Source organism: Podarcis gaigeae (genome assembly GCF_964106915.1).
Source record: "Podarcis gaigeae genome assembly, chromosome: Z".
In the NCBI taxonomy this organism is placed as follows: domain Eukaryota; kingdom Metazoa; phylum Chordata; class Lepidosauria; order Squamata; family Lacertidae; genus Podarcis; species Podarcis gaigeae.
The window spans coordinates 17,218,007-17,228,730 of record NC_139691.1 but is presented as its reverse complement, the minus strand read 5'-3'; the positions used below and the strand labels follow the sequence as shown (position 1 = coordinate 17,228,730).

General features: G+C 48.0%; 1 protein-coding gene across 3 annotated transcripts in view; it reads right to left on the bottom strand.

Moving 5' to 3' along the window:
- Positions 1 to 1,893: 1,893 nt before the first annotated feature.
- PRRX2 (paired related homeobox 2) overlaps positions 1,894 to 10,724 on the bottom strand; it is a 65,096-nt gene continuing 56,265 nt past the window's right edge. Inside the window, exons 2-4 of one of the 3 annotated variants that reach the window (XM_083722547.1) lie at positions 6,336 to 6,520; positions 5,589 to 5,767; positions 1,894 to 4,146 (exon numbers count right to left, since the gene is read on the bottom strand). In XM_083722547.1, coding sequence (XP_083578673.1) covers positions 4,008 to 4,146; positions 5,589 to 5,767; positions 6,336 to 6,520 — 503 coding nt within the window. In that variant the 3' untranslated portion in view covers positions 1,894 to 4,007. The remainder of the gene's footprint in view (positions 4,147 to 5,588; positions 5,768 to 6,335; positions 6,521 to 10,724) is intronic. The other 2 variants (XM_083722548.1, XM_083722549.1) reach the window with 2 other exon arrangements.

Genomic DNA, 10,724 nt, shown 5'->3' with positions numbered 1-10,724 from the left:
CTTGGTGCACATGACTTCCAGAGGTGAGAGGTGGCACTCCAGAGCTCTTTATCTGGCCCTCCAGATTGTGTGGAGTACTGTGGGAAGCAGGGAGAACCCTGCCCTGGTTTGCATCTCGGGCTATGTCTCTAGTTCATTTTTAGCACATTGTTTGGGGAATTAGACACAGCAGAAGCTTGCTGGTAAGGAAGTTGTTCTGTGTTGAAGGGGAGATTAAAGGATAAGGAAACAGCCCCACCAAGGAGATACTGCAAGACTGAGCAGATGGAATGCAATGTGAACTAAATGTTTTCCGATTCAGCTGGGGGTGTAGATGAGGCTCTGGCACACACAGGCTAACAGTATTAGTCATAATACTGGGACCTGCAGCAAGAGTAACACTATGTGGGTAGATTTGACCAATCAGTTCTTAAGCCTCATTGCAAGGTCTTTAAAAGAGCTTCTGGTTCAGGTGAAAGGAATGGGAATCCTGCAAACAGGACCGGAGCGCAATAGGAACTCTCAATACTTGTGATTCGGAGCAACTGGCATTCAGAGGCATATTCCCCTCAGTGAATCAACCTTTCAGCCAGGGTCTGGTGCTCTTCAAATGTTTTGGGCTACAACTCCCATCAGTCTCAGTCAGCATAGCCATGTGATGCTGGGGCAGATGCATGCACAGCTGTGCAAACTAGGCGCTGATGGAAGCAGTAGTCAAAAAAAGTTGGAAGGCAGCAAGTTGTCAGAGGCTGCCCTCTAGTGATACTTCGTGGCTATGTCAGGCCAATGCCTCATTTTTGCTGTTGGCATCCATCTGTATTAGAAATCAATGGACTACGCTTCCAGGGGTGAAACAAACCACTGCTTTAGCAGCACAGAAGTGACTCCCCTGGGTTCAAAGCCTGGGCATTGTGGTCCAAAGGAAAGCAGAGCAATATGTTGGGCACCAGGAGTTGCCTGAAGGAGGCGTACAAGGTGCCATTCAATAGGGACTCCACTCCGGATTTGTGTAGGGTTTAATCCTTAACCTTTTCTTCTCCCAAGGATATCCCACAAGTTAGCAGAGGTTTAGGATCAGCATTTTCCTTCTACAAGATGGGCTCCTTTCCCAGGTTAACAGCAAGCCCCATCTGCCCCTCACTTGCCTCTACAGCACATGCAGAAACTGCCTTCTTGACCACGGGACGCACAGTTGGTCTGGTGCACTAAATATGCTGGAGCCTGTCTTTGCATGCAGGAGAAGACCCTAACACACCGAGGGTTTGAGACTCATGGGATTGATGGATCTCAGTGCCTCCTCATCTTTTAAAATACCTGTCCTGGAGCTCATCTTTCCAAGGAACTATTAACTGGTGTTTTTATTGTTGTTGTTGTTCCTCCAACCTGACCTGGGACCTGCTGGTGAAGGGCAAGCAGAGTAGTAGTAGTAGCAGCAGTAGTAATAATAGAGAGGTAGTATGGTGCAGTGATGGTGTAGAGAGTTGGACTAGGCCATGGGAAACCAGAGTTCAAGTCCCCTCTTGGTCATGATGCTCACTGGGGGACCTTGGGCTAGTCACTGCCTCTCAGTCCAGCCTACCTCTCAGGGTTGTGGGGATTAAACAAGGAGGGGTGGAGAACCATGTACACCTCCTTGAGCTTACTTTGAGGAAAATGTGGAGTATAAATGCAACGAATAAATAAAATTAATAATACCGCAGACAGGCCCCTTTCAGACTTTCTTTGCGGGCCTACTAGTTATAATTTCCATTTGATTTTTTAAAAATATTTTGCTCAGCTTGACTTTGAGTGGACTCCCCTGTCCAGGCTAAATGTGGCATGGGATATTGGTTCTGCCCTTCTCCATATAAATGCTCTCCTCCAAGTTAGCGATAGGAGACACAACACAGTACGAATACCAAATCACAGAGGTGGTTTGAATGCGGCATGTAGAAACCATCTGATATTTATTTTATAAGCATTGAATTAAAAAAAACAAAAACAAAAAACAGCCAGATTTCACCAGCCACTATTACGTTCATGCCATCTCTGGCAGCCATTTTGAAACAAAGAGAGTTCCTTGAAACTCGTAGAGTTTGAAATAATTTGGAATCATAACCACCAACATTTTGAGTTGAGAAGAAATTGCAGAACTGGGTTTCTTTCCTCTAGCTCTTCCTGGTCTGCGCTGCTTTGCAAATTTCTTCCATCCCCCTTCCCCTCCCCCCAATCTGTTTTTTTTTAAAAAAAATCCAAATGAAAATTTGACTTTTCATTATTTCTTTTGTGAACATTTTCTTGAGTCTAGAAGCTCATCCTGGAAACAAAAAATCAGCTCATTACCAACCGGAATTTGCAAAGCTCAAACTCCTCAATACCTCTAGCCCCTTACTTAGGCTCTTGTAGGCAGTGTTATTCCCCCTCTCCCTTCACTGGCAGGGGATTCTGTTCAAATTCTTTGGAGGAACAACCTGCATTTCCTCCTTATACACAATTCCATAGTCTCAAATTGCTATGAAAAAGCTGGGATCTTCACAAAAACCCTCAAGCCATCACAGCTTCTCTCTGACACGCAGAGTCCCGAATTCCCCCAACCAGCAAATGGGCACATGGACGGGGTACGAAATGGTACAAAGAGAGTTGGTTTGATCCATCCCTCATCGTCTTTTCTGTATCTCCTGTTGAGGGTCACACTGTTTCTCACTCACCACCCAAGCCAGAGGTGATTGGCTGCGAGGCAACAAGGGCAGAGGCTGATTGGAAGGCAGTGTGACATGTACAAGTGGGACTCCATCTGTGATTGGCAGGAATGAGGTGAGGGTCCCTGGCTGCGAAAGATGTGCCAGAGGCCTCTGGGAGAAGGTGGATTGGGAAAATGATAAGTGAGAGAGAGGTGGTGCTGTGTTCACCCTGGAATAGTTTATAATGCAGGTCACTGGCAGCGCACTGCTAGGACCCTTCCGCATTTCAGGGGTGCCTATCACCTCTCACCAACTCCCCTGTTTTGCACATCCTGTAGCCATTCTTACAACCACACGGCATACATACCATGTCAGCCTTCCTGGATTGGGGCAGAATGGCTGTAGGCTGCTGACAGAGGGCTCCAGGGACTTCATTTTTTGTGATGAGAGTTTTGGGGATGCTTATGCCTCCAGGGGTTGAACGTGAATAGATGACAGTCTTGTGTCTTGGGGCATCCAATCCATTCAGCACTCCCTGCCTCTGAGTCCTGTCCCTCTCTGGGACTCAACATCCCATCAACCAATGCCCTGCTCATCCTAAAGACACACACCAGTTTTTGAAAGCCAAAGGGCATGACCCTCAAATGGCGCACAACCTCTGTGGAAACCAGCAGAGTAAGCAGGGTATCTGACAATCTCTTACAGAACCACTCTGAGTTATTGTGAGTTCCCCTCTTATCTTCCAGAGGGTGTTTTTAAAGGAATGGGGTGTGCGCATTTGAGCAAAAAGGAAAAATGCAGCCTCTCTGTTATAGCAATGCTGAGTTGTTGTATACCCCCAAAATGTACATTTGTACCATGTGGGGCTGGATGAGTGAATACAGGTACAGCAGGTTCAGAAACTTTCATCAAGTTCTCAGGAGGTAAAGTTCTTCTCTTTCAAAACTTCAGGTGAACAGCTCTGAACTTTTGATCTGCTGAGAAAAGAAAGGGTGAAGTAACTGTAGGGTGATTTGGCTTTACACTTCTCACCATCGCCTCTGGAGGGTTAGATAGTTTCTCTTGGCCACCCCATCTGCTAAAATCAAACCCTGCCAGAGTGTCTCATTCCTCCGTTCCTCAAAGCCAATGAATTTAATTTGGGGGGAAAGAAAGACATTGTGAACGTCTGTCTTCCAGAGAGGACGTGAAAGAGACAAAGGGCAGAGTAAGAGAGACGGACAACGTATGAAGGTGTTGGTGTTGCTGGAGCAAGAATCATCAAGGTCTCGGCTGCCCAGCGGGGCTGGACTTTGAAGCAGGTGGGGGTGGAGATCCTGGCTGCAGGGGAACATGAGGCAGGCTTGCCTCTTCGGCACGACCCCGTGGTCAGTTCACAGTGGGCACCTGGTTCTGATGAAGGCTGAACTCTTTGGCTTTGAGGCGTAAGCTGGCAATGCTGTTGGCCATGTTGACCCCTTGGGTGGGCGTGGTGGGGCTGCTAGAAGTGTACGGAGGCACTGTGTTGCTGAGCAATGCGAGGTGGGGAGAGAGGGAAACAAAAAAGAGTTATAAGTCTTAACAGCAACTGTTGCTTGCTCAAGGCCACCCACCCTCTGCCCACATCGCATCTCTCATCAGCCCTACTTCACATCAGATGTGTGGTGTTCCAGGGTTGGGGCAGGTGGGAAAAATGTTAGCTTTGTAGCCACTGATTCTTCTCACCCTTTGTGGTGTTTGGAAGCAAAAATGCTTCAGCTTCAAAACAAAGGTGTGAAAGTTCTGTTATGTTCTATGGAAAACTCCACTTAAGAAGATATTGGAGCACTCCAAACCATTTGAACACATTTGTGCACAGAAAATAGCAGAACTAGCTGAAAGGCAACACATGGAGATCTGCAGTGATAATTGAAATGCCCCCAAATTATCATTATTGTACAATTATAACAGTATTGAGATGGGGTGTGACTGTGACTTTCTCACACTTCTGAATTTCTTCCTACACTTCAAGCTCACACTTTCTTGAATGTTTTTGCTGGGCTGTAATATGTCCTGGAGCTCTGGTCATGGCTATTCGTTATCTAGGGGGAGGACAGAGACAGGTGTGTAACTGTATTTTTGGCAGTACCAGTAAAAAGATAAACCTCAAACTTGCTTCTTGAGATCAGCATCTTTTTCTGAATATGTTGTGGGAACCTACGCATATCATCTCACACACTTTCATCTCAATCCATCTTGCATGACTCTGATTGCATGCATGCCTTCGTTTGCAATTTCAGTAAGTGACAAAGTTATGCTGCTCTCTGAACTTAATTTCTTTACACTTCTAAATTCTATTTCCCTTTGAAGTGGAGCAGCATGCTCTGATTTTAGACCATCTCTCTCCTCCTGCTCCCTTGCAAAATAAGCATTCTCTAGGCAACTGAAGCAACTTCAGTTTCCCTACTTTTCTTGTCCCTGGTATTGTTAGCACTTTTGTTTGAAAATGGATATAATTATTGTTGCTAATCTGCTTTGTAGAGGGACGCAGGTGGCGCTGTGGGTTAAAGCCTCAGCGCCTAGGACTTGCCGATCGAAAGGTTGGCGGTTCGAATCCCTGCGGCGGGGTACGCTCCCGCTGCTCGGTCCCAGCGCCTGCCAACCTAGCAGTTCGAAAGCACCTCCGGGTGCAAGTAGATAAATAGGGACCGCTTATCAGCGGGAAGGTAAACGGCGTTTCCGTGTGCAGCTCTGGCTCGCCAGAGCAGCGATGTCACGCTGGCCACGTGACCCGGAAGTGTCTCCGGACAGCGCTGGCCCCTGGCCTCTTGAGTGAGATGGGCGCACAACCCCAGAGTCTGTCAAGACTGGCCCGTACGGGCAGGGGTACCTTTACCTTTACCTTTTAATCTGCTTTGTAGGTCTGTGTAGGAAAATGGTCTGGGTTCTTTTCTGCACAGAAAGGAAAACTGAAGACTGCTCTGGACTTACCTGTATTGGGATGTTGTTGACCAGGAGAGATAGTCTGGGCTCAGGTTGGTTGGACGGGGGGCCATGGGTTGTTCAATGGCTGCATCTTGGCTGTAGGATTTGAGGAGTGATGCCGATCTGTTGGCAAGCATGGCCCTCTCATTTCGGCGAAATTTGGCCCTCCGGTTCTGAAACCATACCTGGCAGAGAGGAAGAGTGCTAGGATGTTATTTTAATCTGCAATTTAAGGAAGATAATACTGAGTAAGAACATGAGTCCATTCAGCTCAATATTGTCCACACTGACTGGCGGCAGCAGCTCTCCGGGGTTTCAGGCAGGGGACATTCCCAGCCCTACCTGGAGATGCCACAAGGGGCTAAAGCCAGGACCTCCTGCATCCAAAGCAAATGCTCCAACACTGAGCTGCAACCTTTCCTCTAAAAGAAGAATAAATATGCCAGTCCTCATGGTTCTGAATAAATATGCATGGGCAGAATTAAACATGGAAAGCTGTCTTATACTGAGTCAGACCCTTGGACTGTCTAGCTCAGTATGCTGGCAGTTGCTCTCTTGGGTTTCAGGCATAGTATTTTCTCAGCCCTACCCAGAGATGCTATCAGGTATGGAACCTGGGACCTTCTGCATGTACAGGAGATGCTCTACCACGGAACTACAGGGAGCTTGAACACCCACAACTTCATTCCGGTCCCTGCAGGTGTACATCTCTGGAGAGATGGTTGCCTTCAGCTATTCTCTTCTCCCTCTCACCTGCACTCTGGCCTCGCTAAGGCTGACCCTCCGTGCCAACTCCTCCCGGACAAAGGCATCGGGATAGTGTGTCCTCTCAAAGACCCTCTCCAGAGCCTGGAGCTGGCTGCTGTTGAATGTGGTGCGGTTTCTCCTCTGCTTCTTCTTCCGCTTGGCGGAGCTGCGGGATGCACTCAAGCTCTCACCTGTTGAGGGACAAAAGAGAGGCAATGATGATGCCACGATGAAGCCACAAGAACATAGGAAGAGCCTGGTGGATCAGGCCAATGGCCCATTTCATCCAGCATCCTTTTCTCACTGTGGCTGAACAGTTTCCTATGGAAAACCAGCAAGCAGGATCTGAGCTCAAGAGCCCTCTCCCTTCCTGTGGTTTCTGGCACTGGTATTCAGAAGCATTGCTGCCTCTGAATGTGGAGGCGGAGCATAGCTTTCCATACACATCACACCTGGGTGGGCAGGAACTATACCCTTAATGTACCTGGAGAAGAAAATGCTGAGAGTTGATACAATAGCCATCTGGAGGGCTATCACATGTAAGAAAGAATAGACTTGTTTCCTGCTGCTCCAGAGAGGAGGACTGTGGGAAATTGCAGTCATGCCTCTCACCTGGAAGGAAATTAACTCATTTATTCATTCTCCTTTTTCACCATATGAACTCACTGAGATAGGAAGTGCCTGAGCTTGCTCACTACAAGCTCAGACCACATGCTTAGAACTATTTCACTATATTTTGTATCCCAAGATTTCTGCCTGTGTTTAATTGTTGCTTCATGGAAAAAATGAATGAACCTGACCTTTGGAACTTTGTAAGTAAAGCATGTTTAAACTTGCTAAAGTGTGCTTCACTGCTAAGAGGGGTAGAAATGGGTAAGATATGGTAGTGACTCAGGATAGGATATTTTAAAGGTTTAACAACCTAAATTATGGTAACTAGATGTCCCCATTTCCCAGGGACAGTCCCTGGATTTATAAAGCTCTCCCCAGACAAAATCCACCCCAGAATGTCCCCGGATTTATATTTTAAGTGTTGTAGATTTATTAGTAGGGAATGAATGTTGTGTGATTGGTTCAACAACACAAGAAACAGCATATGGGGACTTCCGGCGAGGCAAAATGGCGTGCGCCATGGCAGCGAGCAGCTCCTGAAGCCAGACAGAGCCAACTGCGCTATCAGGCTGGCTCCGGCCTGCTGACTGCCTCTGCCACCACCACTGCTGCTGCCGAGGGGGAACCAGGGACGCCCGGCGCGTCAACTGGGGGAACCACTGACACACACACCCCACGACCCAAATCAAACCGGGAGTGAGAGCGCCCGTCCACCCAGCCAACTGCCCAGTGGCGCTCCAGGGCCAGGAAAACCCTGGAGCCAAAGCAGGGAGCAGGGGGAGAAGGAAGAGAGAGAAAGATGGAGGAGAAAAAAGAGGGGAGCCCTGACCTTGCCGCTGCCGCTGAGGAGGAGAGGTAGGAGAGCACCGGGAGGGCAAGGATACCTGGCCGAGCCCAGGCCTGACCTGAGCCTACTCCACGGTGGCTAGCACTCCAAGAGAGCAGGCTGGGACTTCTTTTTTAAGAAAAACAAACTTTTTTAAAAAATAACTTTTTCTCTCTCTCTTTTTTTTAAAAAAGTGTCCCCGTATTCTTTGGAAAAAAAAATCTGGTAACCTTAACTTAAATCCCCACAATATTTTGCTGCTTGCTTTTGTGACTTTAAAACTGTTGTTGGGTCTTTCTCTATTACCAGAGTTTGCTTGCCCTGAATTTCTGGATGTAGGCATTGGGTGCATTCGTTTATTAATTACCCCACATGGGTGATTTGTATGTATCTATTCCCCCACCCACCCAAGGACCTGAACCAATGGATTCAAATTACAAGAAATGAGAGTCTAAACATTAGGAAGAACTTTCTGGTGGTAGGAGCTGTTTGACAGCGGAACAGACTCCCTCGGAAGGTGGTGGACTCTCCTTCCTTGGAGCTTTTTAAGCAGAGATTGGATGGCCATCTGTCATGGGTGCTTTAGTTGAGATTCCTGCATTGCAGAGGGGGGTGGACTAGATGAGTCTTTGGTTCCCTTCCAACTCTACTATCACATGATTCTGTAAAATGCAGCCTAGGAAGGTGCAGTCTGCCAGAGAATGGTCCCTGGGCGTGTGTTTCAGTTTAAATTCTGTCCTGAAATCCTATACAGCAATTTTGCCTCCCGCTCTGTTATGCAAACATCTGGCTTCCATTTGTTCCCTAATGGCGGGAAAGAAAGTTATTCTGGAATTCACTTTTTATAAAAAAAGGGAATAATTTTATGACATCCCCTTTGATTTTCAGCAGGGTTGCCCCAGATTCTTCTGCTGTGTGTCAAATCTAAGTGACTGTGATGTGGCGAAACGTTTTGCTGCGTGCCCGGATTGCTCACTAAGAGATGAGTTGGGATTGAGGGCTCAAGAGACTGACTCTAAAACAGGGGGTGGAGGGCTCAGCCCTTGGGGATGCATGAAGCTCCTCAGACCACTCCACCTGGCCCTCAGAACCCTTCCCAGGCCCCACCTTTTACTGCTTGGCACCCTCTCTAGTTGATTTTGTCCTGCAGGGATGTCTCTTTGAGCTGGTCGTGCTTCTTGCCTTCCTGAATGGAGGATAGCATATCCTCAGACGTTCCTCAGATGAAAACAGAGGCGTTTCTCACTCTTCCCCTCCCCAACTGAACCTACTCGATGCTCTGCCAGCAGAGCATTCCCACCACCCTGCTCCCTGCCTGTACCTCAGAGCCATGCGTCACACGAAGCTATGCCTCCGTGTTGGCAAATCTCTTCCTCCTCACCTGCTCTCCAGTAGCCGCTATGAGCTGCCCAAGAGAGGAGGCTGGCATTTAAGGCAGCCATGGAGAGGCTGCGGGGTGCTCGCTTACAGCTGCAACTGTCACCCAGGGCAAGCGCCGGCTCATGCTCACCCCCAAGCTCGACAGCAGTGGCACTGATGGGAAATAGGGACACTCTGAGGGACAGGCTGAGACCCTATCTGCCCGTGGACTGTCTCGCCAGAGTGGTGCATGCTCCGGTTATCTCCTGCTTGGACTACTGCAATGCGCTCTACGTGGGGCTACCTTTGAAGGTAACCCAGAAACTACAACTAATCCAGAACGCGGCAGCTAGACTGGTGACTGGGAGCGGCCGCTGGGACCACATAACACCGGTCCTGAGAGATCTGCATTGGCTCCCAGTACGTTTCCGAGCACAATTCAAAGTATTGGTGCTGACCTTTAAAGCCCTAAATGGCCTCAGTCCTGTATAGCTGAAGGAGCATCTCCACCCCCATCGTTCTGCCCAGATGCTGAGGTGCAGCTCTGAGGGCCTTCTGGCGGTTCCCTCGCTGCGAGAAGCCAAGTTACAGGGAACCAGGCAGAGGGCCTTCTCAGTAGTGGCACCCGTCCTGTGGAATGCCCTCCCACCAGTTGTCAAAGAACAACTACCAGACTTTTAGAAGACATCTGAAGGCAGCCCTGTTTAGGGAAGTTTTTAATGTTTGACATGTTACGGTATTTTAATATTTTGTTGGAAGCCGCCCAGAGTGGCTGGGGAAACCCAGCCAGATGGATGGGGTATAAATAAAATAATAATAATTATTATTATTATTATTATTATTATTATTATTATTATTATTATTATCAGAAGCTTTTGTAATTCCGGGGCTGTCCCTGGGAAATCGGGACAATTGGAGAGTTTGGGATAAAGAAAGGGGGATGCGTGCAGAAACTAACACACTGTGCAAAGGGGGAAATTCGTATTAGTTGCTCTGTCTGGTTTTGCCTCTGGCTCCTCCCACCACTGGCATGGGCATCCCTCTACCCCCACCCCCCACCCTGGAAGGAAAATGTGGCCTTTGGACTGAAAAGGGTTTCCCACTCCTGCTCTAAAATAACTTGTTGATAATTTCCCTGCCTTCCAAAGCGAATAGCCAGTTCTAAGCTTGCCCTCCTGCCTTCCTGGGGGTGAGACCAGGCAACCCATTGGATCCTTTCCAACTCTACAGTTCTATTATTCCTCTGGCACCTCTGCTTTAACCCTTCCTTCTCCTCTTATTCGGCTTAGCTGAAGGGGTGGAAATAGCCTGGAGTGCATTAGCTGTACATACCGCCAAAGAAAAATAAATGCAGCTCCTTTCTAGTTAGCTCTAACCTCTCTCTCTCCCCGAGAATCCCTTCCCCACCCCCTCAAAATAACAATTATGGTAAAATGTGACCCAGAGGCTGCAGACATCTCTAAGCAAATAAATAGGCTTTATTAATTAACACGAGTTCTTAGCAAACGGAACCCGGTTCAATCTCAGGTGGTCTGAATTATAGCAAAAGCAAACAAGGTGCTTAACGTGGATTTAACAAATTCACACTGACTCGGCCA